The sequence below is a fragment of the Danio rerio genome, chromosome 19 (genome assembly GCF_049306965.1).
Source record: "Danio rerio strain Tuebingen ecotype United States chromosome 19, GRCz12tu, whole genome shotgun sequence".
NCBI classification, from domain to species: domain Eukaryota; kingdom Metazoa; phylum Chordata; class Actinopteri; order Cypriniformes; family Danionidae; genus Danio; species Danio rerio.
In genome coordinates this window covers 25325467-25353215 of record NC_133194.1, presented here as the reverse complement: position 1 = coordinate 25353215, position 27749 = coordinate 25325467, and the positions used below count along the sequence as shown (strand labels likewise).

The window sequence follows — 27749 nt, the reverse complement described above, 5'->3', positions numbered from 1 at the left end:
CAATAAGGTCAACCAACTGAATTTACATCTGGGTCCAGTTAAGTTTGAAAATAGACTAAATGCCATTGAATCATGCTCAATTTGGAAGTAATTTTATCTATTTTTTGGCTCTGGGTAACAAATGAGTGAGGTTGATTCAGGTCAGGTGCAGATTATAGAGAACAATACTGTATGTCAAGTATGAAGCACAAGCATACTGTTGCATGATTAAGAACATTATACATTGTAAAATGTTTTTCTTTTCTGTCCTGTTCTAACAAAATAGCACAAGCTTACATGTGAGTTTGCACCCATTTACAGTTTATGACATTATTTGTATGGACATGTGTACTGTAATTCTAAACACAATCAGGGCACTTGGTCAAGTTTGAGGATGTCAGTTTCTTGCCATGGGTATTAATTTTGACTGCCTTGTATATGTTATTTGGGCTCTCAAAAGGGTGATTTAAGAATTCACACTTAGATATTGTTTGACAACTGTTGGCAGGTTTGGCATGTTGTACCAGGAGAGAACCCTGAGCTTGGAGATAGTTGAGCCCAGGGCTCCCGCCAGGTCCATAGAGCATGTGAGGGGAGTACGAGGTCAGGTGGTTCTCGATAGCTCCCCTATAGTAAAGGAGGAAAGGAGGAGAAAGGGGTGGATGAGGAGTTTCTTCGGATAATGAAGATAAGGGAGTAAACCTAGCTAGGCTTCTTATAGTGAGTTAGGATAGATCTGACTGGCTAACTAATGAATGTAGATGGGTGGCCAGCTGCAGTCAATCATATCACGTGCTCCTCTCGAAATTAGTTTGTAAAACTTCACTTAACATTGACTTATTTTAAGAATCTTTAAGAATCACTGATTCAGGTAAAAATCTTCTATAATTCTTTTTTAAAAGTCACATATGTCTTGAATAGTTAGAAGGTGAGTAATTATATGGGGCAAAAAAGGGCAGTTTTTCAGTAGATATGTTTTTATATTACTATGCAAAAAAATCATCACAATATATTTCAATATCGACATAGCGTTAATTTGAACAAAAGGTTAAGATTTACATTTTAGATATGTCTATAGGTGGCTATTATATTTTGAAATGAGTTACTGATTTCTACTTACACTGATAACTGCTGAAATTGTGAATTTAAAAACTTACCTTGTCCTGGGGGAGACCGGTTTTGCTGAAATATAGCTGGGATCGACCTACTGATTTAATTCGGAAATAGTAGTTGTCAGACTCCAATGGAGCAAAGAAACCACTCAGTCGTGCTACAAAAGAATGAAATCCATTGGGCCACACATAGGACAGAGAATCCACCCACTGGACAGAATATCCAGACATATTGGAACTATACATCAGGACATCCTCTAGATTGTTTAGGTTAGAGATATCCCATGTCTCCATTTTAATGCCTCTGCCACCTACAAAAATGATAATAAGTTTCATTTTAAATACAGTATACAGTAGAGAACACCTACAGTACTCATAGACTAATTATTATTCGATTCCTGTATGCCTTATTTATAGTAGTTAATTTAATTTATATAGATTTATTGTCGGGGTTTTTGTGACTACTTTGTCTCCCTCTTGTGTATTATCATTTGTATGCTGTTTCACCTGTTATCAATTTGCTTGTTTTCCCGTCCCCATTCCTCTCACTTGTTCTCCCTGATTATTGTAACTATTTAGTCTCCCCTTCTCCCTCGTTCTGTGCTAGTGAATTGATTCTGTGTTCAAAGAGCTACGTGTGCTACTGGTTCTCTCTGTTCCAAATATATCTACGCATTTACATTCCGTCTCGTCTAGTCGTGTTGTTAATATTACCACTCATCATCCGTTTATCTGTGCTCTGGCTCACCTCTGCTCTGCCCACAGTCCATGATCGTGTGAGGTCTCATCTTCTCGGCTCCCTGAGGTCTGTCTCCACTTTTCTACTACTAACCCAAGAGGGTCTATTTGAGTTTGATCAGTCCTACTACGCCCAGAGGAGGGTCGATTACTGACTGCCTGTGTTTTTGGAGTGACTGTTTTTCCTACTGCCCAGAGGAGCAAAATTGTTGATTTATTTCTGTTCAATAAATCCTTTGAACTTCTCCCTTGCGCTTGGGTCTCCATATTTCCTGACATTTATGCAATGGATGAAATACAAAGCAATTGTTGAATTGATAGTTTACATATAGTCAGCTACAGTTAGGTCCATAAATATTTGGACATCGACATAATTCGAACATTTTTAGCTCTATACACCAACACAATAGATTTGAAATAAGAATGAAGATGTGCTTTAACTGCAGACTGTCAGCTTTACTTTGAGGGTATTTTCTTCCAAATCAGGTGAAGGGTGTTGGAATTACAATAGTTTGCATATGTGCCACCCACTTGTTAAGGGGTCCAAATGTAATTGGACAATTGGCTTCACAGCTGTTTCATGACCAGGTGTGTGTCCTTTCCTCAGTATCCCAATTACAATAAGCAGATAAAAAAAGGTCCAGAGACCATTTCAAGTGTGCTATTTGTATTTGTAAACTGTTATTGTCAACTCTCAAGATGAGATCCAAAGAGCTATCACTATCAGTCAAGCAAGCCATCATTAAAAACAAACCCATCAGCCAAGCCAAAAATAAAACAAATCCATCAAAGAGATAGCAAAAACATTAGGCATGGCCAACACAACCATTTGGAACATTCTTTAAAAAAAAAAGAGTGAAAAGTCATGGTGGACGACTGTAGAATTCTCTCCCTGGTGAAGAAAACTCCCTTTACAACAGTTGGCCTGATCAAGAACAATCTCCAAGAGGTAGATGTATGTGTGTCAGAGTCAACAATCAAGAGAAGGACGTACTCACACTATGTACAGTTGCCTTGAACTGGGCCAAAGCACGCTTATCCCCCCTCCCGTCTCCCCTGATGGCACACACTCACATTTCATTCTGGCCTGGGCACACTTACGTCATCGATGATGCGTTGTTAAGTAAGTGATTTCGGTTAGACCAGTGGAAATTTTATTAGTTATATTGTCCTCGTAAGTTCTCATGCTGAAGGAATCAAGCTGCAGTCACACTGGGCTTTTCTGCCCATAGACTTTCATTCATGCTCACGCGAATGCGTCAGACCGGAAACGCAAGGTCATGCGTCAAGTTTTGCAGGTGGCTGCAGTACAAAGTTCAAGCTTGGTGAACTCTGACTTGCAAAATCGCATCACTTGACAGTGTGTGACCTCAACTGCAGGAGGTTTGCTGAAGGTGCAGCTGTGGTGCAGTGAGGGGTTTGCGTCTATAATAAACTACGACTGTTTGCGTTCATTGAACAGTAAGCATGATTAATAGATCCATATGAAACAGTCCCTTAAAAGTCATCCCTTACTTTCGGGCTCTGGCGTGCTTTGCACTCACACTACAAGACAAGTGTACTGTGCCTGAGCCCAAGTGAATTGTGCTCTGGCACACCTTTTCCAACCAGGCCAGAGCCGGCCAAGTAAACTAGGCCTTAGCCCAATTCAGAGCACCCAAACTTCTCTAACGATCCGGGAAATGGGCCTGGGCACGGTTCGGATAGCATATTGTCAGTAGGCCAAAATACTAAACCAGAGTGAATACATAGGGTATACCACATGGTGTAAACCATTGGTGAGCTTCAAAAACAGGCCAGATTAGAATTCTAAAAAAGCCTTTACAGTGCTGGAACAACATCCTCTGATGATAAGACCAAGATCAAATTGTACCAGAGTGGAAAGAGAAGATTATGGAGAAGGAAAGGAACTGCTCATGATCCTAAGAAGTGAGGCATGGTGGTAGTAGTGTGGGCATGCATGGCTGCCAATGAAACTGGTTTTCTTGTATTTATTGATGATGTGCCTGCAGATAAAAGCAGCGGGATGAATTCTGAAGTGTTTCAGGGAATATTTTATGCTTATATTAAGCCAAATACTTCAGAACTCACTGTACAGTGCTTCACAGTGCAAATGGAACATGACCCAAAGCATACTGCAATAGCAGCCAAAGACTTTTTGAAGGAAAAGAAGTGTAATTTTATGCAATGGCCAAGTCAATCACCTGACCTAAACATGATTGAGCATGCATTTCACTTGCTGAAGACAAAACGGATGGGAAAATGCCCCAAGAACAAGCAAGAACTGAAGACAGTTGTTGTAGAGGCCTGGCAGTGCACTGCCAGGAATGAAACCCAGCATCTGGTGATGTACAGTATATGTGTTCCAGACTTCAGACTGTAATTGACTGCAAATTGATTTGCAACCAAGTATTAAACGGTGAAACTTTGATTTATGATTATTATTCTGTTCAATTACTTGTGGACCCTTAACAAGTAGGCACATATGCAAACTGTTGTAATTCCTACAACGTTCACCTGATTTGGATGTAAATACCCTCAAATTTAAGAGTCTGCAATTATAGCCCATCTTGTTTATTTTATTTTAAATCCATTGTGTTGGTGTTTAGAGCCAAAAATGTTCAAACTGTGTCAACGTCTAAATATTTATGGACCTAACTGTGTGTAATGTTTTTTGCACTGTAATGGAATTCCACTATCATGCTAAAACAAAACACAGATTGTTACAGGAATACTACATCACCATAAATGATTTGCTTCAAATTAAGCTCTCACCTGGAAACACTGTCACATTTTTTCTTTCATAACCAGGAGTTACACAGACAACCTTCTTATTTGATATGCTGCGAATCTGACACTCATGACCTGAAGAAACAAAAAAAAAAAAATGTTTTAATATTAAAAATACAAATTCACACACTCCAATTAATGTTACATTATTTCAATCCAGATTTGGGTAAAATATGGACAACCCCAACAAATAGTTTAATATTTTTTTAACATTAATCCCAGTGGTTGAGTTTTTTATAGTCAGTTATTAAAATGGATAATTCCCACTTAATTCAAGTGAAACTACTGAAACTGAACATAGAGTATGGATACTGAATATACAGTGTATACAGTTGAGGGGGAAAATTATGTGCCCTACTTTTTATTATTAACATAATATTGTTTTCTTCTGAAGAAAATATTATTGTTTCTGTCACGTTCATCAGCGATCAAACCACCAGAGGTCGCTGGTAAACACTCACATCCTCATGAACTACAAATCTGTTAATAATTGGACTAAAAAAAACAGTCATGCTCCACATACACAACCGGTTCCAGATCCTGACTGATTGCATACACACAGCTGATGCTGCTCATTTACTGATTACACACAAATATATACAGCTCACTTTGAAACCCTCTTTGCTGAGTCTTGTTTACTGTTAGTGACATTACAACGCGTTCTCCTAGTCTTGTTTTCCCTGGTTTTGATCTTAGCCTTGTTTATCCAGTTCTCCTGTTTAGCCGCCTGCCTTCTGGCCTGTTTTCTGATTACGATTCTGAACTGCCTCTAAACACCTGTTTGCACCCATATTGACCAATGCTTGCCTGACTCTGAAAAAACCCACGTGGATATTACATCTGTTGTCAGTGTCACTCCCCGGTGTTACAATTTCATTTGTCTAAAAACTAGACTAGCAGTTTTAATATACATTTTTTAAATTATTTTTATGTAAGGTCAATATTATTAGCCCCCTCAAGCCCGCCTCGTTTTCCATTGTCTACAAAACAAATGTTATCAAATGACTTGCCTAGTTAATCTAATTAAGCCTTTAAAACACACTTTAAGCTGCAAAATAACTAAAAAGATTATGTACTGTCATTATATAATAGCCAAAAAAATAGTTATTTGAAATTAGCTATTAAAACTATACTAAATAAACTGTAATTTTTTGAGAAATATGTACCAATGTTTTTCAGTAAGCACATCAACTCTGAACATGACGATATATATATATATGATATATGATATGATATATGATATGATATATTTGACTATAACTGACTATAACTGTAATCCAAAGTATTATGGCAGGAGAAATTGGTAAAATTTGATAAACTTTGATATATACACTAAAACCGCAACTGCAAGGCAATTGGGTCATAGATTATTTTTGAAAATGTAAGACAAACAAGCTGCTCCCTGTCAGCAATTGGTGTGAAATTTAACAATAATGGCTACATGTTTACCTCCTACTAAGACCATAGCTGGTTGGTCAGTCTCATCAAAGTTTTGTCCCTGAATTGTCAGTAATGTGCCGCCCAACATGCTGCCAGCAGATGGAGAAACTCCTGTCACCTCTGAAACAGACCAACAAGGCACATTTTTTTTCAAAAATATCAGATTTTGTCAAAGCAAGTACATGTACATTATTATTTAAGGAGATGTATTGTTATTCATACCAGCGTAAGTCTGGAACATGGCAAGCTTGTTCAATGCTGAGATGCTGAAAACTCCAAAATCTGGCAAGCTCCTGTTAATTAAGTTCAAGGTCTTTAGTTGTAATGCAATGTGCAGACTTTGATGTCAATTTTAGTAAAGTGAAATGAAACTTCTCTGACCTCCCATATTCACCACTGACAATGTAACTGAAGTTATGATGTCCTGAAAAACAAAGCAAAGAGGTATAACAAAAGTCTATTGAATGAATTATGAAACATTAAATGAGTATGTATCCTCACCAATATATGTTCCAGTCATCTTACAGCTCATATATCCCCATTCACCATTATCCAATTTAAGGCCATACCTGAGAAGAAAGAAAGAAAAAAATAAAAATAAAATTACATATATATATATATATATATATATATATATATATATATATATATATATATATATATATATATATATATATATATATATATAAATATATATATATATATATATATATATATGCATGCATGCATACATGCATACAGATAGATAGATAGATTGATAGATAGATTTATTGTCATGATAACTGTGATAAACTTACTTTTCCTCTGAATTGGGTTTTAAAAATTCACAGGGCATGCCTCCCATGTAAGCTCTGTTCAAATAAAATACAGTTTCAAGCATAATTCATGCCTCTCAAATAATTTGTATATTAATATATAAATAAATGTTTTGGGACCTTGAAAGTTTCACATCCAGGCCATTGGAACTTGTGCTCATACTTCCATACACATTGGTAAAAATTCTTCCTCGCATTGTCACCACGGTCCCTTAAATTCATGCATTTGATTAGTTTTCATTATTGTTGTAATAAAAGGTATCATTTTGAACAATTATCGTAACACAGAGTGATGACAATTAACAGAAAAATAATAAAAATATTCACCTGGGGGACCCGAAAGTGGACTAATACTTTGGATGGTGGGTGTACGGAATGATCGGCTCTGTAAAACCAAACAGGGCATTTTTATTTGCTAAATAAACTGTTATTTTTTGAGAAATATGTACTAATGTTTTTCAGTAAGCACATCAAAGTCCATCTTACATAGAATATGCACCAGTAATCCCATGTGTTTCCATTACAAATGCTACTGAAAGGTATTGGCACACCATCCACGCTGACCCGCACCCCGTAACTATCTTCTGGCAGAGCTCTGAACATGATGAAACACAATCATTTCTCTGAGAAACATGAGCCATAACATGTTATGACATTAAGCCAGAAACCTCACCAACGAAATCACCATTGGCTATTAATTTTTTAGTTAACTTGCAAACATATATTTTCATATTTTAGTTACATAATATATTAAATATCATGTCAATTATTGGTGAAACTTTAGTTTAGTTAATGTAAGAAACAATTCACACCGTTTAATACTGGTTTATAACCTGCTTATTTTTAAGATATGATTGATTGATTGATTGATTGATTGATTGATTGATTGATTGATTGATTGATTGATTGATTGATTGATTGATTGATTGATTTGATTGATTGATTGAATACCTTGTGTAACACATGATCTGCTTGGAGTTAGAGGAATCTCTGTCAACATCACAGGTAATGGATCTTGTGGTCGACACCAGTGTGACTTTGTTGCCAAGGTTTGGGTCATTGGCATTGAGATTGAACTGGCTGGCTTGTGCAAAACCTAAGAAAAGAAAATGTCTATTAGATACATTTCACAAGCAATTCTAAAAAATTATGTGACATATTGTAAAATGCAATAAACTCAAAATATGGATAAAAGCTTCATTTATTAACAAAGGCACAATAAAATATCCCCAGTGTTTTGCTGACCACATAGACCTTATTCTGTAAATGTAAAGCGATTTTAGGTTTAATGGCTGCAGCCTTCTCCAAAAATGCCGAAGGACTATTCACATTACAAAATGCAATTCTTTGGAAGCATGCTAATTATTTTACATGCAAGTTTTACAAGGACGTTATTTAACCAAACTGACATGTTACAATGCTTCAGCTGCTTCATGGATGTGATCACAAGAAAACCACATTAACGTTATACCCAGTGGCGTAGTGTAAAATGTGTGGGCCCACCTGCAAGAATTAATTCGGAAAACATCATTGATGCTATTCCAGAAAAGCTGTATAAAACTAATTTCCTGCCACCAGACTTTTCTGACAGACTGGGATAATGGTTTCAGAATTTAAAATATGTTGTGGTATAGTTTTGCAGGGGTTATTATATGGGATTATCGTTAGCAAAATTGAAAAAAAAAAATTAAAGATGTTTTTAGAAGAAAAAGAAAATCAATGCTATAACACATTAATGGCATTATAAATGTAATAAATCAAATGCTTGTTTGTAGAAACAAATTATTTTCTTTACATTTGTGGGTTTTCTTGTTTGCTTTTGCAGCCATGTTGCAGCTGTATAGCTGGTGTAATCAGAGAAATTTCTCTATGTGGCATGATGTTTTTTTTTTTTTTTTTTTTTTTTTTTTGATGATCCCTTTGTTGAATTTAAGTAACATTGCAACTGTCATTCAATTATGAGTAGACTGTTAGGTTGGGGTTAAGGTTGGAGTTAGCGTTAGGGTTAGTGTAAGTTAACATGGACTTGCAAAGTTTCTTTTAGTTAGTTAAATGTCTGTTGAAGGAGCAGTACCAACAGATAGTAAGCAGACAGTCTACTAATACTCAAATGGACCTAATGGACCTAGTCTACTAACACTTTATTTATTTATTATCACACAATGCCATTCAGCTGAGCTCTAAGGTCGCACACATTCTGCTCAGGTTTCCTGCTTTGCTCTACCCAGACTGATGTCTCTAGATTCTCTTAATTTTTTACAATATTACATCAAAGAGCTGTAACATTATGAACACCGGCCTACTAACCAGCAGAACCTATACTGTAGGTACTGTGGCCCACAAAATAGCAAGGCATTGATTTACTGAGGTAGCATGTCTTTGCTATGACATCTGGTAGCATTTGTACAATTGTAAAACCAATGTAATGCTGTTCAGTCTGAATATTCATTCATTAATTCAGTGTCTTTTTGGCTTTGTCCCTTTATTAATCAGGGGTTGCCACAACGGAATGAACCGCCAACTTATCCAGCGTATGTTTTATGCAGCAGAGGCCCTTCCAGCTGCAACCCAACAATGGAAGAAATTCAAACACATACACTACGGCCATTTATTTCGCATGTCTTTGGACTTTATTTATTTATTTATTTATATTTTTAACTGTAATTTAATATTTGTCCCAATTATTTGGGAGTGTGTTGAAGCCATCAAAAACAAAATGTGTATATGTTTAAAGAATGCATTCAGCTGAAAACACTGGAGATGATTTCTTTGAACTTTAAATAAACTTTAATAAAGTAAAGTATTTAAAAATTAATAAAAGAAAAATAAAATTCACTGCATTTCACAAAATGTATTTAAAAAAAAACTGGCTTTGTAAAAGAAAAATGTGCTCAATTAGAACAGAATGTTGAAAAAATAAATCTTTTTAATACCTTGACCCCATATGGTCAGTCTTGTCCCTCCATTGAGGCTTCCATATTTAGGCATCAGTTTGTCGACTCTCTGTGCTTCTGTCAGAATGGAGACTAATAATAATTTTCATATTGTATAAATATGTCTGTGTTTGGTGACAACTATGATGTGAACGTATGCAAATGACTGCAGCAGCCTAATATATAATCTAAAATAAATACATCCAGCGCTTACCTGCTGAACTCAGTAAAATGCAAACAGTGAGTGTCAGGTGAAGCTGCAGGCGCAAATGCCTCATCCTGAAAGACTCACAGTGCACACACTTCAAAACAACGCCTCTTAAAAAGTATCCTTTCTGTAAAAACAATATACACATACAATTTCTATTAACAGTTTATGTCCATTACAAACATATCTGACATTTTGAAAATAATGATCAGTATTTAAGTAACCAGACAGGCATTCTTTACATGATGGTTCATATGTATTTTAGCTTTATTTTCATTATCAAGGAAAATCACATTTTATTAGAATTTTTATCAAATTTCTTCATTGCTGAATACTATTAGATTGGTCTTATGTTATGTCACGTTAATTGAATGATCTCCCACTCTTTAGATACCCTTCTAACAACTTTTGTTTCCAGAATGTTTTGAAAATGTGGATTTTTGGTTTCCAGAAAATTCTCTTTTTTAAAAAACCTGACTTGTCAAAAAATAGTCAGAAAATTCTAATTTTCTGGATCTGGGATGTTTATTAAACCATTAAGCAAAAACAAAAAACATATTTGCCATATACATTTTTTTAATGATATTTTTTTTGTATCACATTTGATACATCAGGCGTTTGTGCAACTTTTTGCTCAAAACAATGATAATTTTAATTACGAAAAAATTTGCCCTTATCTTTTTGACAAAAGAGAACATTTCATGCAGTTTATCCCTTTATTTTTTGTTACATTAAGCATTTTGCAGTGTTTTATTATTTCACATTGTGGTAGGCGTACTAGTAGTTTCAGTTCTTGTTCAGGCAAAGATGCACTTTACATTTACACAGTACACAGAAGTGAGAAGTCATTGCTGGTGCAGTGTTTTTATCTCTGTCAGGTTTCTCCATGTTGGAAAATGATCAGCATCATGCCTTCTAACATTAAAAAAGCACACCGCAGCTTGACCTTTTATGGGGCGCATGTTAATGTACATGCCTAGGAATTTCTCAATTTCTTCGGCATCTGTATTTATAGACTTGCCATCTTTGAATATATTGTGCAGGTTTATTTGTTCTCCAGTGTCCTATAGCATTTCATCAGTAGCAAACTATTTTAATACTGTACATATACAGAGTCCATAATAATAGATGGCAATTAAAGTGCTATTGAGCAGTTAGGGGAAGATGATGAGGAAGGATGGAGTCCTTAGGCCATGCATGATGATGATAGTCATTCAGACAGCTGTAATGAGGAAGACTATCAAGAAAAAAGTTTAGTCCAGACAAGTAGATGAGGTCCCAACAATACAAACACAGGACACAGTCAGAAAGCAGTCGGTATGAGTCCTCAGCAGATGCAATGAACTCAACAAATGCACCACGATATTGTATTTTTCTTCATCTGTATTCTTTCATTTTTGCATTGCCAGTTGCTGACTGCTTTCTGACTATGTTTTGTGTTTGTGTTTTGTGTTTGTGTGGTTGGGACCTTTACTTCTGTGCTTGTCTAGACTACACTTTCTTCTTGATATTCTTCCTCATCACTGCTGTCTGAATGACCATCATCATGCATGGCCATGCATCCTCATCTTCTCTCTGTCACTTTAATTGCCAAAGACTATTATGCTGATGACATTTTTTCAAGATTTTTCTATCATCTTCCTCTATTCTTTTGACATCTAAAAATGCATATAAATTGATCAATATAGTTTATCGATTATAAATTATTGTAAAAATACCCACAAATTATTTTAAAATGGTATTTCAGTCACTATTTATATTAATTTAATCATCCAAAAACAGTGTGTTTGCATTGTAGTAGGCATTATATTGATTACATTACAAAAATGTGACATCATTGTTCGGAAAAAAAAGCTCCTTTTATACCTTGTATCAAATTTGATACATGATTTTCAACACAATTTTTTTGCAACAAAATAAATTGATTATTAAGTAATTATGCTTAGTTTCAATCAAGAAATTTAATAATTTTAGTTACTTTATTTAATAAAAGAATATTAGGATGAAAGAATACAAGTATCACATCATATACAACAGGTTTTTAAACAGTATTGATCAGGTTGATATTATATAGGTCTTAGAAACTCGTGTATCAAATATCAATCAAAATCAAAGATTTTTCTTATATAATGTCTTTTTAAATCTTAATTTCACGAATCTTCACGACATTCGTTTTTTGACTTAAGGGAATGTAAATGTAGGCTAACTCCCTGGTCCTACTGCACCCAACCTAGGGTGTGTTTCTGAAAACCATCGATAACAACTTGCATCGATAGCAAGGTCGCAATTTCTGTTTTTACAAATATATTTCTTTGATTTGTCATTTCCCAAATCCATTGTTCCAACGAACGAACATTTGCAAACTGTGTGGTAAACTTGTACGTTTTCAACTACACCTCTGGAGCTGTTGTTAGAAGCATATTTCATGGTTATGTTATATTTCTAGAAATTCCCCCTAAGCCCTATTCATTTAGAGTGTTTAAACTTGGAATAGGGAAAAAGCATTAAAGTCATCTTTCTTAGGTGTAATTTGCTTTCAAAGTATTTTTACAGTTCAGTTTTTGCGATCTTTATATTGACAATTGTGCTCCCTTTACAGTGCACTTTGAAAACATTTATGCCATTTGAATGTGTCATATTGATTGTATTATTAATTGTAAAAGTAGACTTAAAAAACAATATCCTACTTAATAACAATAACAGTAATAATAAATTAATAATGATAATAATTACAATTAATTAGAATTTTTTTTTCATAATAAATTGCCTGCTGTAAATTACAACCGTTAGCGTAATGATTTATATATGAGATAATACATGTGTTAGTTAAGTGTTTTTTCATGTTTAAGACTAGAAAATGAAATAGTATCAATAAAATTCGTTATTTGTTTAAGGAAACTTTGGCCATATATGACTATTTACATATATTTTCAATTAATATGGAAAATGCATGTTTTTACCAAAACTAATATTGGATTTTTTTACTGCATGTGTATGTAAAACAATGTAATTTGCATAAAATTTTTTTTTTCTCTAAAGACATTGTTAGTACAGTCCATTTAGAGCTTCATTATGGAGGTTTTACGAGGAGTTGAGGTTTACATGGTTCAAACGGTGAATCTGCGACAGAGCAACTATTGTAGTATTTTCAACTATTCAAATTACTACATCGTTCGTTTCCCAAATGATGCATGGTACTACAATAGTTCAGCCACAAGTTATGCTGTTGTTTGGGAAACGCACCCCTAAGCTGGGATCGAACCCGCATTTTTATGTTTGTGAGTTGGCTACCGGGCTAAAGACCATGGCCTCCAGAATCTGTCTCTAGAGCACCTTTTAAAGGTTAAAGGTTGTTTTGAAATAACTACTTTAGAACCTTGTTTTATAGCTGCAAAGCACCTAAAAAAATAGGCATGATTTTAAAATAACAATCCTGCTACATTCTGGAATATATACATATATATATATATATATATATATATATATATATATATATATATATATATATATATATATATATATATATATATATATATATATATATATATATATATATATATATATATGTATATATATGTGTATATATATATATATATATATATATATATATATATATATATATATATATATATATATATATATTTGAAGTCAGAAGTATTATTAGTATTATATATTTATTAAATATTTATTTCCCTAACTTTTGTTTAACAGAGACTTTTTTTTTAAACACATTTCTAAACATAATAGTTTTAATAACTCATTTATAATAACGGATTTATTTGATCTTTGCCATGATGACAGTAAATAACATTTTACAAGATATTTATAAGATATCTATAACTAAAAGTAGTATCATGTTAAATTTGGGAGAAATGTATCTTGTAGCTTACAGAATAAAACTAAAATAATTTTACTTTAAATTGAATATAAATGTATATTCGTATAACTAGACCATAATTTTGAATCACATTAAGTTCCTGTTAAAGCCCTCTTGGAAACCGCAAAAGTAAGTGGCTTATTTGTTAGTCATTTTATACCTGACCACAGGTTCTGAAGAGAAAATGCTTTTTCTATATTTCACCTTTGTACATCAGATGATGATGGCTTAGCCGTAATTTTAGTTCTTTTAAAATGAACAAAACTGAAACAAAAAATAAATAACTTTAGTGGTTTTGAAAATATTGTTTAACATAGCATAACACTTTAAAAATACTGGGCTATTTTAATCAGTGTTGTGTCAAATAGAAACAAACTCAACCGCTGGGTTTTTCCCTATTTGACCCACAATGCTGGGTTAAAACAACCCAAAAGTTTTAGATAACAATATTCAAAGTACAAAATGTAATAAATACAGACTATGTAATCAATCTGCTTAAATTGACATAACCCCAATAAATAAATAAACTCTACACCATATAAAATGTGGATTGTTTTCACCCAACACTGGAACAAATATAGACAAAAATGTCATTTAATTTAAATTTGAAATATTGTCCATATTTGACCCAATGCTGCATTAATACATCACAGCATCTTTAGAGCACATATTCTGTATTTAGTTAAAATTGTGAGAGCATATAACAGTTCATCTTTTTTTGTTGTTGTATTTGAATATGGTTATTATACAGCATAACATTTATATAGAGCATTTATAAATTTGATTCACTTACCTGTTTAAGTGTTCTTCACCAGTGACTAATTTGTTAAGAGCTCAGTCTTTTTATACCTGCCCACAGGTTGTCAAGAGATAACATTTTGTTGTTTCACTTTTGTAGGTCAGGTGATGCTGTGCAATGCTGTCTTTTATTATTGAGAGATGCTATCTAACAGCATCCTAATATCCTACATTAATACACAAACAAAAAAAAACAAACATGTAAAATAATGTGCTGTATGTCAACTTGGATATACAAATTATACCTGAATATGAAAATATTTGATGTCCCTAAAGCAATGTTGCCAGGCAACTTTGGGCAATGACGAGATCAGTGGGCAACCAGGTGAGACACAGCTCCGCTAATTATGGCAACTAGATCCAGATCAAGTTTTGTTGCCCTTTATCAATAGAAAAGTAGCCAAGCAACATTGTATATAACAATGTGTCTTGATGGTAAATCTCTTGTTGGATTTATTTACCCTTTCCCCTTACAATTTACTCATGTAAAATTATGAGTTTTGCAGGAACTTTATCATGGAACTTACTAGTTACACTAACTAGTGTTATGAGTCATAGGTCATATAGGTCAATCGATAAAGTTGGTTGGGTTTAGGGAAGGAGGAGGGTGGGTCAGTCGATTGGTCGGTCAGTCAGTCATTTAGTCAGTCAAACAGTCAGTCAACAGCAGTCTTTGTCAAAGGCAGGCTTGAATGGCACCTGCAAGACATTTGAGATAAGCAAAAGCATACACAGCGGCCTATCGTGGTTTCCCGTAAACAAAAACTGCAAACATACCTTCCTCATGGGAAGTATTTCATGGTCTGCAGAATGAGCCTGGGTCGCCATTATCTTTTCAATAAAAGCTGCATTTGGAACTTCCCCCCTGTTGCCAGGACCGAGATACTGTTGCTAGATACTTTAATGTCAACAGTTGAGATATTGGGCTCTATTTTAACAATCCATGCGCAAAGTGCAAAGTGCAGGGCGCAAACACATTAAGGGCATGTCAGAATCCACTTTTGCTAATTCAAGGACGGAAAAGTTCGCTTTGTGCAGTGGCGCATGGTCTAAAAGGGTTGAGTTTATTTTCTTAATGAGTTATAGGTGTGTTTCGAGAATAAACCAATCAGAGTCTCATCTCCCATTCCCTTTAAGAGCCAGTTGCAATGCGCCATAGCGCATTTGCTATTTACATGACAGACTTTGTAAGTGGAAAAACGTTTGAGGTTACAGAAGTAACCCTTCGTTCCCCGAGGAGGGGAACGGAAGTGCCATAGAGTGGATTGATTGAAATCCACGAATGGGAGGATTCGGTTCAGAAGCCGCTTGTCTGAAAGAGTATTGAACGGGCCAATGAATGCAATGAATTGGCAGCATAAGCTTGCACAGGTGTACTTCATTGCCAATTATCCCAGCATATAAGCACACCTGGAGCGAGCAAACGCCATCCTTTTAAGCTAAAGAGACTTTCAAACAGCTAAGGGACAGTCATTATGGCGACGGAGTATGGCATTTCCGTTCCCCTCCACGGGGAACGAAGGGTTACTTCTGTAACCTCGAACGTTCCCCTTCGGTTTGGGGAACTTCAGTGCCATAGAGTGGATTGATTGAAATCCACGAATGGGAGAAGTATGGAAAGCGCCATAATGACTGCACCTTACCAACGCCCCCGATGAGGGGATAGTCAAGCAAGCGTGAGGCACCCACATCATGGGAGGCGCGGTCCTCCAACGTGTCCCTGGCCCTAATTTATCCTACTTCGACAGAAGTCTTACGGATTTAGATATATTTTTTGGGAAGTCGTGAGCATCTAGATAATTCTAGGAAAATACGACAGTACGTTGGGAAGCGTGCAATCCCGATAGGGAGGAGGGGGGGGGGGGGGGGGGGGGGGGATCTGACGCGGCTTGTGTAGAGAGGGCGAGATCCTAAGAGGGCATGAGAGGGGGCGAGGTGGATTAATTCGCTTAGCGCCCCTGAGGAACCGGATGATGAGGTTATGCGTTCCCACGGTGCTGCAAGCCACCGCGTCATGAGAGCGGAGATGGCAGCCACGTAACCTTGAGTGTGGAGGGCGACAGCCTGCTCTCCAGCTTCTCTCGGCGTAAAGAAAGCACAACGCTGATCTGGCAAATTACGGAGGTCTTCTCTGCGAGAGACACACCATTCAGTGAATAGACTCCACTTCAGGGCATAGGCGCGCTCGGGGAGGGGGCTCTAGCCCGAGTGACGGTATTAGCCACCGCAATCGGAGGTTACCTAAGTCTTCCTCGCGTCTAAAGACCTCCAAAGATTGGCGAGGGTGCCAGATGGTGCCCTGTCCCTGAGAGAGTAGGTGCTCTCTCGAAGGGACTGCCAGGGGAGGGCTATCGCAAGGGAGAGCTCTGACATCCAGCTCCGGTTGAGCCAGAGGGGCGCAACCAGCAACCTGTTCCTCGTCCTCCCTGACCTTGCACAGTAACTGCGCGAGCAGGCTCACTGGGGGAAACGCATATTTGCGCATGCCCCGAAGCCAGCTGTAAGCCAGTGCATCCGTGCCGAGAGCACTCGGTCAGGTAAGGAACAACTAGCAATGAGCGATCTCGGGGGAAGCAACAGATCGATCTGGGCTTCCCTGAATCGCGCCCATATCAGCTGAACAGACTCGGGGTGGAGTCTCCATTCTCCAGGAAGTAAGGCTGCCGTGAGAGCGCATCGGCTGCACGGTTGAGCTTGCCTGAATATGAATGACGTGCAGCGATTTCAGCCGCGGATGACTCCAGAGGAGCAGGCGGCGGGCGAGCTGAGACATGCGGCGAGATCGCATACCCTCCATACGGCTGATATACGCCACCGCCGCCGTACTGTCCGTCCTGACCAGCACGTGTTGCCGCTCCAGCACCGGAAAAAAACGGTGGAGAGCGAGAAACACTACCAACCGCTCCAGGCGTTATGCCAATGCAACTGGGTACCTTTCCACAGGTCCGCAGCCGCATGCCCGCAATGCAAAGCCCCCCAGCCCGTGTTGGAAGCGTCTGCTGAAACGACAACAAGACTGGACGCCTGTTCTAGAGACACCCAAGCCTGTAGGAACGAGGGGTCGCTCCAAGGGCTGAGGGCGCGGCGACACAGCGCAGTAACAGAGACTCGGTGTGCGCGCGCGTGCCATGCGCGTCTGGGGACTCGATCGTGAAGCCAGTGCTGAAGTGGTCTCATTTAGAATAATCCGAGCGGCATGAAGTGGCTGCGGATGCCATATGCCCCAGGAGCCTCTGAAATAGTTTCAGTGGGACCCCAATTTTACTGTCGAGCTCTCTCAGACTGTACAGCATCAGCTGAGCGCGCTCCCCGGAGAGGCGCGCTGCCATGGTGACCGAGTCCAGCTCCAGCCCGAGAGAAGAGATCCTCTGCACGGTTGCGAGTTTGCTCTTTTCTCGGTTGACCTGAAACCCCAACAGGTGGAAGTGCCGGAGCACTTTGTCTCTGTGCATAATCAATTGCTCCGAGAGAGGGCAAAAATCAGCCAGTCGTCAAGAAATTGAGTATGCAGATGCCCGCGAGCAGGGGGGCTGCCTGCTTCTGAGGTGCCCGACGTGCTCGCTTCGCCAGAGGCGTGTGCGGGGGCGGAGCAGCTCTCGTAGCCTTTGGCAGGGAGCAGGTATGAATGGCACGGCGGGCGGAGCGGGCTACGGATCGCCGATAAGACATCACCCATCAACTGCTCTCTCACCGCCTTGAATTCCTGGGTGAATTCACAGACAGTGTCGCCGAACATGGCTTGGGATATAGGGAAAGTCAAGAAAGCGTACTTTGTCGACTTCGCGCATATCAGCCAGGGGTGGCGCTCCTGGATCACTAATGTGGACATCGTCCTCCCCAACGCACATGCAGCGGACTCAGTAGTCCGAAGAGCTAAGTCGGCGGCGGTGCGAAGCTCGTAAGCCTGGGTTGGACCCAACCTCGTGCAGCTCGGCCAGCGCCTGCGCTAGGTAGCGCTGGTAGGTGGCTATCGCATGCAAGGCGGAAGCAGCCTGGCCCGCAGCTATGTAAGCTCTAGCTCCGAGGGAGGCAGATAACTTACAGGCTTTGGATGGGAGACGAGGTGGACCCCGCCAAGAAGAGGCGACGCGCGGATTGACCGCCATCGCGCACTCAACCTGAGGAATCGCCACATACCCCCTGGCTGTTCCACCGTCAAAAGTGGTGAGGGTGGAGGGACACACAGCACGAGCAGAAAAAAGTGCTTTTCAAGACCGCGTGAGCCTACTGTGCACCTCCGGGAAGAAGGGAACGCCCCTCTAGTCGGTCCGGCCGCGGAGCTGGGGGATAAACCATCTCCAACCCACGGCCGAAGCAGCCCGGGAAAGCACGGCTAACATGTCCGTTTCAGGATCCGTAGTGACAGCGCTCACCAGCCCGAAGGGGGCGAGCGGGTCTGGATCATCATCGGACAATGAAAGCCCACCCTCCGATGCCGCGGTGGACGTCTGGTCTCCGGTGTCATCGGGCGTAAGGGCTACCATCTGTTAGACGGATCGCTTCCCCCGCCCAAAGCTTGGATGGAGCGCTTAGAGGAGCGGGAGGTCAGCGGGCGACGGATTATCTCTCGCTGAAACCCTCAGATCTGCCCGAGTGCCCGCTGCAGAGCATGGGACAATTGGGGTGGTTCGCCCTTTTGCAAAGGCTAGCCGCGATCTTTACTGTGCAACAGTCATGGCATCGCAATGACGACATGAACTGCCCGCGAGCAGCGCATTAACATGCTGGACCCCCCAGACATGTAACGCAGTGCCCGTGTCCATCATCCGAGGACAGGAAACCACCGCATCCAGAAACGCACAGTCGGAGCGCCGTCCTGAAAAGGACGTGCTGCGTGACTGTGTTGCTCTTTCTGTGAAGTTTGCAACTTTATACGCACCGCTCTGGAGGACCGGACCCAAAGAACGCCAGGCAAGGGAGAAACCCAGCTCGACCGTCTGCCGCTGCGTGTACACACTCTGGACCGGGAGAATGCTCTCGTTCGCTCAGAATCGCTGGTCACAGCAGGAGGAACCCTCATCGACTCGATCAGAAAGTCTCTGAAGCGAAAAGGATGGCGTTTGCTCGCTCCAGGTGTGCTTATATGCTGGGATAATTGGCAATGAAGTACACCTGTGCAAGCTTACGCTGCCAATTCATTGCATTCATTGGCCCGTTCAATACTCTTTCAGACAAGCGGCTTCTGAACCGAATCCTCCCATTCGTGGATTTCAATCAATCCACTCTATGGCACTGAAGTTCCCCAACCGAAGGGGAACTGAGCATGTCACTAGCAAGAAAACAGTTAAACAGACCATCTGCAGCACGAGAATGAGAAAAAAGGCCTCTCATTATCTACTTTCACTTTCGCTTTAGTAGATAGGGAAACCTTGATGCACAAACATCAATTAGGCTATAAATAATTCATTTCATTTGTTAAGCGCAAAGATTTGTTTCAAGACTATTTCTAAATTCAGTTCTAATTTCCAGCAAACGAATAAATGAACAATAATAACGAAGTGTGCTCAAAAAACTTAGTTATATCTTAATACACATGCTATGCCACATATGGTCTAAAACCTGACAGGTGGGCAAATCTAAGCTTGTTTTTAATAAAACAAATATAAATATGGATATAACAAATACTACTGCTAATAATAATAACAATAAACAAAAGCAAATTGTCACGAATAAACAGAAAACGCCGCCGAGATGAAGAAGGCATGAAAGTATGGTTTATATTTATGTAGGCTAGAAAATAATGTTTTGTAATATTTTAATCCTTTATATTTATATACTATATATATCCTATATATATATATATATTAGTGCTGTCAAAATTAACGCGTTAATGCATGCAATTAATTTGAAATAATTAACGCGTTAAAAAAAAAATGTTAATTTTTTTTTTCCTGTTGTGGCCAGGGGCAGACCGGCAGTCTCCCGCTGGGAGAGCAGGCTTTTGCGTCTGCCATATTTCTGTCCATATAAATATACCTTTTTTTAAACTTTTAATCTGCACCACGGCCCGCGTCAACTTCCTCTGTTTCCTTAACCTGCAAGTCTTTATTTTACAAATGATAAAGAATGTCTGCTTCTCAAGCTCTATGAGGAGTGTCAGTCATGTATTTTATGATGCACTCGGACAGAAGACTAGCGCATGAAATATCATGACATTGTGTTTTTGATCGTCAGCATGATGTAGGCTTATAGTGACAATAATATTTATACAATATGGTTATAATGATATTTATACATGACCAAACTAGTGTGCAACTTAAGCAACTTTTTTTTTACATTTAGTTTTGTAGTTCGGGCTCAAACAAATATTTGTTGCATTTTTCAATTGTTTAAGTTCATTTGATTGACAATGTAAAATCTTTTAGCCTCGTTTATTGTTTCATTGTTGAGTCAAACAAGTTTTTAGGGTCTCTGACACATTGCTTTTCTTATTTATCTTTATTTTATTAATTAAAATTAACTGTGTGCATCAGCAGGCAGTTTTTGTTATGTTCATTATTTTTTAGGCTCCCTCAAAACACACAGGCACCCATATTTCCAGTGTGGATTATAATTTTATTATAATAATAAATAAAAAAAAATCTGTTTTTATATTGTCAACTCTCATTATTTCCTATATATGCCTTTTGTGCTTTTATAGAATGGGAGTTGGTAAACAAATTCAAGGGCGTGCACAGATGGGGAGCATTTTGATTGATGTAGTGGGCCGCTCTGGCCAAAAATGACAGGGCCGATTTTTTTTGTCCCCGTCCAGCCCTGCAATGAGTGCAATTGTTTGTATTCAATACTTTATTATTATTATTATTATAATTTTCCATATCTGTAAGACTTGTGTTTTGCCATTTTTTTGCAGTCCACCAATCCAATATGGAAATCAATGTTTTCTTTATTGCCATTGATTGTTTTGAAATTCAAATGGCATTAACATGCCTGTGTTTTAATTTCTGTAATAAATATGGCTGTCAAGCCAGGATCTTGATGGTTTATTGTGGGTATGTTGTTTACATGAAGAAATCTGTGTTAAAAGTAAAACAAAAATTCAAATAATGAATTATATTTTGAATTTAAATAGTATTTGTTTTGCGTTTACATTAATTTTACATTCGATAGCCAAAATTACAAGTTTCAGTCTTTTAAATGTGATTAATCGCAATTAATTGTTTTTTTTTTTTAATCGATCGACAGCACTAACATTTATATATCCTTAATATTTTAATTGTTTTTCAATATTTTTGTGTATTTCTATTAATCTTTTGTGTATTAATCAGTGTGTAAGTGAGGCGCACAACTAATGCCCTCTGTATTGGACAATAAGACCGGCTTTGTTCTGGTCTATAGAACAGACTATTATAGTTTCTCAAAATAGCAATGCGCAAGCAATGCGCCTTAACACGCCTCCCTTTTTAGACCACAACGCCTATGAGCGCAAATGCATTTGCTATTTAAACAAGCAAAACGTCAAAATGACTCTTCCGCCAACCTGAAACTAGCAAACAACAATTACGTCGCCCCTTGCGTCACATTGCGCCAGGTGTATGATAGGGCCTGATATGTTTCTAAAGAGCATTTTTTGCAGCACGTGAAGAAAAATAGAGGTGAAATTCCACATGCAAGTATATGTACCATAGGTATACATATGCCTATTGCAATGAACAGTCACTTTTGTTGCTTCTTCAATCAGGTCTATACAAAATTCACGCAGTTGTGGTGGCACTACAACAGTGGTCGTGTTCGATGCGATGTTGTGATGTTGACATTACTATGGATCACACAGGTCATGTTATTATTCCTAATATGGCGGTTTAAAAGAGTAAACTATCACTTAATGTTTTACTGAATAAAATAGCCTTTGTAGCTGCCTTACAGAAGCTCCAAACCAACTTTTGAATGTTTTCTTTCCCAGGCCTGTGAGAGAAGGCATCTGGTTTAAAAATGGTGTTAGAACAGAGAGGAACTCAAAATATTTACACATTTAAAATATTTTTTGCTCTATTTGCATTTCTGTAATATTAATATATTGGGTAAATAGCCTCATTTTCAGTGTCTAGCACATGGATAGTAATGAAAAGCATCTTCAATTACAACAATAGGGATTGCTGTGATGAAAATGAGGTTTGCCAATTTCAATTTAAACCATCTAAAATTAAGCAGCTTCAGCTGCAATCAAACAGAAGACAACATGGGTAAATAAGTTTGTTTTTGTTGTTGCTGTTGTATTTATAGATGAATAAAAGCAGAGCTCCATGGAGAGCAGGCAACAGATAAGCAAATTTCAGTCCGACTTGGTTTGCAATGTCTGAATGGTTGAACTGTGAGAAGAATAATTTAACTTCCTTGTACAGTCTCATATCTGAAAAAGTTAAGACAGTATGGAAAACTCAAATTAAAAACAATCATTATTTCATGTGTTTCTCGTGATTTAGATTTTTTTTTTTTTCAAAATAAACACGTATACCATTTTTTGTCCTTGCAACACATTTCAAAAAAGTGGTAAAAGTAAAGCATTTACCCTTTGGAATGTTGTCTTTCCTTTTATGACATGTTTGGGGAATGACATTTTGGGAACTTTTTACAAGACATTTAGAGTGATGAAGTGATGAAGTTTTTCAGGTGTAATTTCGTCCTATCCTTCCTGCAAAAGAGTCTTAAGCTGGACAACAGTACAGGGTCTTTGTCACATTTTGTCACATTTTGCGCTTTAAAATGCACCAGACATTCTCTATCGGAGACAGGTCGGGACTGCAGGCAGACCAGTCAAGTACCAGTATTGTCTTTGTAATCTGTGCAGAATATGGTTTTAAATAGTTTTTCTGGAATATGCATGGGCAAGGCTGGAAACAAAGTGCTGTTCAGAATTAATGGTGCCATCACAGAAGTCCAAGTTACCTTTGCCTTTGTCCACTGACAGAATTTTTGAGATTAAAAATTTAGATAAAATAAACAGCCTTTTCACCATGTTGGCTACGGGCCTGGATCCTAAATGACATGCAAAACACAGACCAAGATCTTTGGTTGGGTCTAAAATAGAAAACGTTGCATCTGCTTAGGTGTGCTCCATAATTAAAACTAATGTTTACGGATTACAGTCACGTTTCAGGTGCCATAGAAACTGCACTTGTTAAAACAACAAATAATCTGCTGCTTGGCTTAGTTTTACCTAATCGTAGTGCTTTGTTTGACACAATAGATTACACCATACTTTTTAATCGGGAACATAATTACACTGGCATTCAGGGATAAGCACTAACACAGTTTACAGTAAATCCTACTGTACCTGTTTGACCGGTCCTACTCTGTTCTTTTGAATATAGAAGATTATCCAAGGTAGCCACAGTAACGTGTGCAGTCACACAAGGATCTGTGTTAGGCCCCCTGCTGTTTTTGAAACATGCTGCTTCATGGCAATATCGTTAGAAAACAGAGTTAGTTTTCATTTGTTATTGTGACGATGAGATGATCAGTTATTTAATCAAGACTATAGCAAACTGTCAAACGTAATAATATCTAAAAGATTATTAAGAAAAAATGGCTAGAAATTTTAGTAGAAAAATAGACAAGACTGAGATATTGCTCAGTGGATCAAAAAAAAAATCAAACACACGGAAGCTTTTAGAATACATTTGTTTCTCTTAATTCAACCTCTGCATGCACTAAACTGCATGTAACAGTATATTAGACGGCAACCTGACTTCAGCATGAAAATTATGTTTTTTTTTTGTCTTTTTGCTTTAATGATCTCTGTTGTAGTGAATTCCTATTTAGTGAGAAAATCTAGAGAAAAAAGGTCCCTATATTCATCAGGGGTCGTCACAGGGGAATAAACTCAACTTATCCAGCCAACCCGATCTCTACAACCTATTTAGTTTATCCATGTGTTTGGACTGTGGGGGAAACCGGAGCACTTGGAGAAAACCCATGCAAACACATGGGAGAACATGCAAACTCCACACAGAAATGCCAACTGACCCAGTCGGGACTTGAACCAGCGACCATCTTGTTGTGAGGTGACAGTGCTAACCACTAAGCCACCACGTTGCCCCTGGTGTATGATGTCAATTATGTGCTGAAATTATTTAAAGAAATTAGATATTTCTTGTAAAGTGCATATGTCCTGTATTTTCTATTTGCATCTTTAAAAATAGGGTCATTAAACTAGTTAGTATTTAACTATTTAGCAATTTTTCAATTTATCTTTTAGGCTTTGAATATAACTTACAGTATTTTCTCACAATTCTATAGGTGAGGATTGAGTGCTAAGCACTCCATCTAGTGGTCCTCGTGTTTTAATTTTTAGGTTTAATTTAAATTTTTGGGTGAACTATCCCATTAAATGAAGCATTTTAGTCAGACTATTTTGTTGAACATTGCTTTAAAAAGAAAATGATTTTCGAGGCAATCTTAAATTTTTTCATACTTCAAGAAATTATCAAAATAATCGAATAACAAAAATAAAACAAACAAAAACAGTCAAAAAACATGCCAGCACATGATTTTATTGAGCATACAAAGCATTTGAATATGTATATTACAAAGTGAAACAATAAGAATAGATTTTTTTGTATTGTTAATATTCTGAATGTTCTTAGTTAAATCTTACTGATTTTAATTACTTATTTAAACCCAAAATCAGATACAGAAAATGGTCATATGTAAAAACAACCGAAGAGTATAGATAGTGTCAAATCATTAGAAGACAATGTTATATGTATTATGAGCATAATGTGTGTGTGTGTGTGTGTGTGTGTGTGTGTGTGTGTGTGTGTGTGTGTGTGTGTGTGTGTGTGTGTGTGTGTGTGTGTGTTTGTGTGTATGTGTGTTTGTGTGTCATCTCTTTACTGCCTATAATCACTCATAGTGTTGGAGCAGGAGGAGCAGAGCACTGAACAGCATGAGCAGATACACAGACAGGGTCGAGATGGCTGGACTGGAGTCAAAGATGCTGGGAAAATCATCACCTGTAGTGACAACAACACTAGATGGTGTTGTAGGTGAACTCAGGGTAAAGGATCTGGATTCTGCCTTCCATTCAGTCAAAGTAAAGGCCAACTTCAAGTTATCACCTGTTGAAGAAGTACAAAGAGATGATATTGTAAATACAGCAGTAATTAAACAAATATTGCCAAAAGCAAAAGTGTCAATCAACCCACCGCTTGTATAGATGGCTAAGTCGGTAAAATTTGCCCAACAGCCACTGAATGGAATGGTTGTGTTTCCATAAAGTCCCTCGACTGGATTCCCATTAGCATCTTTGAGCTCAGCTGATAGGGTCAGAGATGTCACTCCCACAGAAACACAGTCACCCTGGAAACAGACACATGCACTTTTTCATTCAATGCCATATTATAGTACTTGTACAAAATGAAAAAAAAAAATAAATAAATAAAATAAAATAAAAAAGGAGGAATTAAAAGTTTGCCTTTATTATGAACTACTGAAATGTTATAATTTACAATTATTAATATTTTCCTTTTCAATGTAAGTTTTAACTTCATGGAATGGGCCAGGTGTACAGTAGGAGCCCCGGATTTGTGTATGTAATGTTTTAATTATTTAATTTCATTTTATTTTTGGTCTGTTTTTTTTTTTTTTTTGCCAGCTGTTACGTTGCCACCTATGGGGCATACTAGTCACTGCACTGTAGTAGAGTCAATATCAGCTAATCAGCAAAAAGCACGCCAGTGGGTAGAGACTTGTGGTGTTCAGTTATCGGCTATAGCGCGAGACTCTTATCAGGCGATAAAATATATAGACGCTAATCTATTCTCAAAGTTGAGTTGGGAGCTAGTTCTGTTCTACGCAAGCTATGATGACTTTCACCTTGATATTTTAGCGCGAATGTATACCTGGCCAGATTGCACTGTAGGTGGCGAGAACGAGTCTTCGAGCCTGTGTGTATTCCTACTGTGAAATTACCACATCAAATGTGATGTGCTAACATGGATGCAGTACACTAGTGAATCTGATTAATGTTAGATACACATCTAACTATCAGGCACCTGTAGAGTTTATGCGTTCGAGTAAAACATTTAAGAATAAAATGGACCAGGTGATTTTTAAAATGAATGACGATGAATGAATGAAAGTCAAACCGGTGAGCCATCTGACAAAAAAAATGCCTTTTTGATTCAAATCAGCCCTCCTAGACCTTTCACTTAATTCGAAGACACTACTGACTACACTTACATGGACACCTGTAATCTAGTTATTTGCCTAAATAGACAATAATATAATTAAGGTGTTTACGTGAAGTGCTTTCATGTAAGAATTTCCTGTAATTTTGGATGACTTTAACTTCAAGTTCAGCAATTTCACATTCACTCTCACTCGTGAACATTTCATTCATGCCCCATGACAAACTGGGGTATCAGATGAAAATAAGGAGTAAAGACTGGTGAGATTGTTATGGAATTTAATAAAGCATACCAAATGGATAGAAAAAAACTTCCGCATTTCGTGATGTGTGTGTTTGTGTGTGTGGTCCTTTACTGACAACAGGGTGTGTGGATCTTGTCGGAATATATACTTAAATATACTCCACGTCTGATTTTAATTTCTGTTTAGTTATATTATGACTTTAGTCAGATTAAGGTAAACAAACATTGCTGTTTCGAGCTTATGTAGGCCTACAGTTCAAAATTCATGTTTAACTGAATAAACAGTTAGTAAACACAAGTACATCTTATTGAACATCATTTATTTTCATCACCAGTTATCATAGTAAAACAGTTTCTCAAGCAGTCTGTGATGCATTTTGGAAACAGGAGATGAGCCCCTGGTCTAATGCTCCACCTGGCTTGCTCGCTCGCTCTCGAAGACTTACCTTTAGTCATTATTTGGGTAGCACACATATTCTAAATGCCTTCGGCATAATTTAATATGAGGCATTTAATGTATATTTATTAATGTAGAATGTAATATGAGCCATTTTAATGTAGATTAATCTAGAATAATTCCAAGATTACAGTGAGATTAATCTAGATTAAAAAAATAATCTATGCCCACCTTTAGAAGAGACATTATTGAGTTAACTTTGTGAAGTAGTTTGGTGTGGAATATTAA

General features: G+C 37.7%; 2 protein-coding genes across 6 annotated transcripts in view; both read right to left on the bottom strand.

Moving 5' to 3' along the window:
- pkhd1l1.2 (PKHD1 like 1, tandem duplicate 2) overlaps positions 1–14737 on the bottom strand; it is a 67750-nt gene extending 53013 nt beyond the window's left edge. Inside the window, exons 1-14 of one of the 3 annotated variants that reach the window (XM_073931003.1) lie at positions 14686–14737; positions 10022–10142; positions 9808–9885; positions 7826–7970; positions 7361–7469; positions 7202–7259; positions 6995–7085; positions 6857–6910; positions 6561–6628; positions 6441–6483; positions 6282–6352; positions 6069–6179; positions 4605–4694; positions 1137–1402 (exon numbers count right to left, since the gene is read on the bottom strand). In XM_073931003.1, coding sequence (XP_073787104.1) covers positions 1137–1402; positions 4605–4694; positions 6069–6179; positions 6282–6352; positions 6441–6483; positions 6561–6628; positions 6857–6910; positions 6995–7085; positions 7202–7259; positions 7361–7469; positions 7826–7970; positions 9808–9885; positions 10022–10085 — 1248 coding nt within the window. In that variant the 5' untranslated portion in view covers positions 10086–10142; positions 14686–14737. 3 annotated transcript variants of the gene reach the window in all.
- A 10426-nt stretch (positions 14738–25163) lies between these two features.
- Positions 25164–27749, bottom strand: part of pkhd1l1.1 (PKHD1 like 1, tandem duplicate 1) — a 75604-nt gene continuing 73018 nt past the window's right edge. For 2 of the 3 annotated variants that reach the window (XM_073931020.1, XM_068215168.2), the window contains 2 exons: positions 25838–25991; positions 25164–25750 (listed from right to left, as the gene is read on the bottom strand). In XM_073931020.1, the coding sequence (XP_073787121.1) occupies positions 25536–25750; positions 25838–25991 (369 nt within the window). In that variant the 3' untranslated portion in view covers positions 25164–25535. The remainder of the gene's footprint in view (positions 25751–25837; positions 25992–27749) is intronic. The other variant, NM_001318128.1, reaches the window with a different exon arrangement.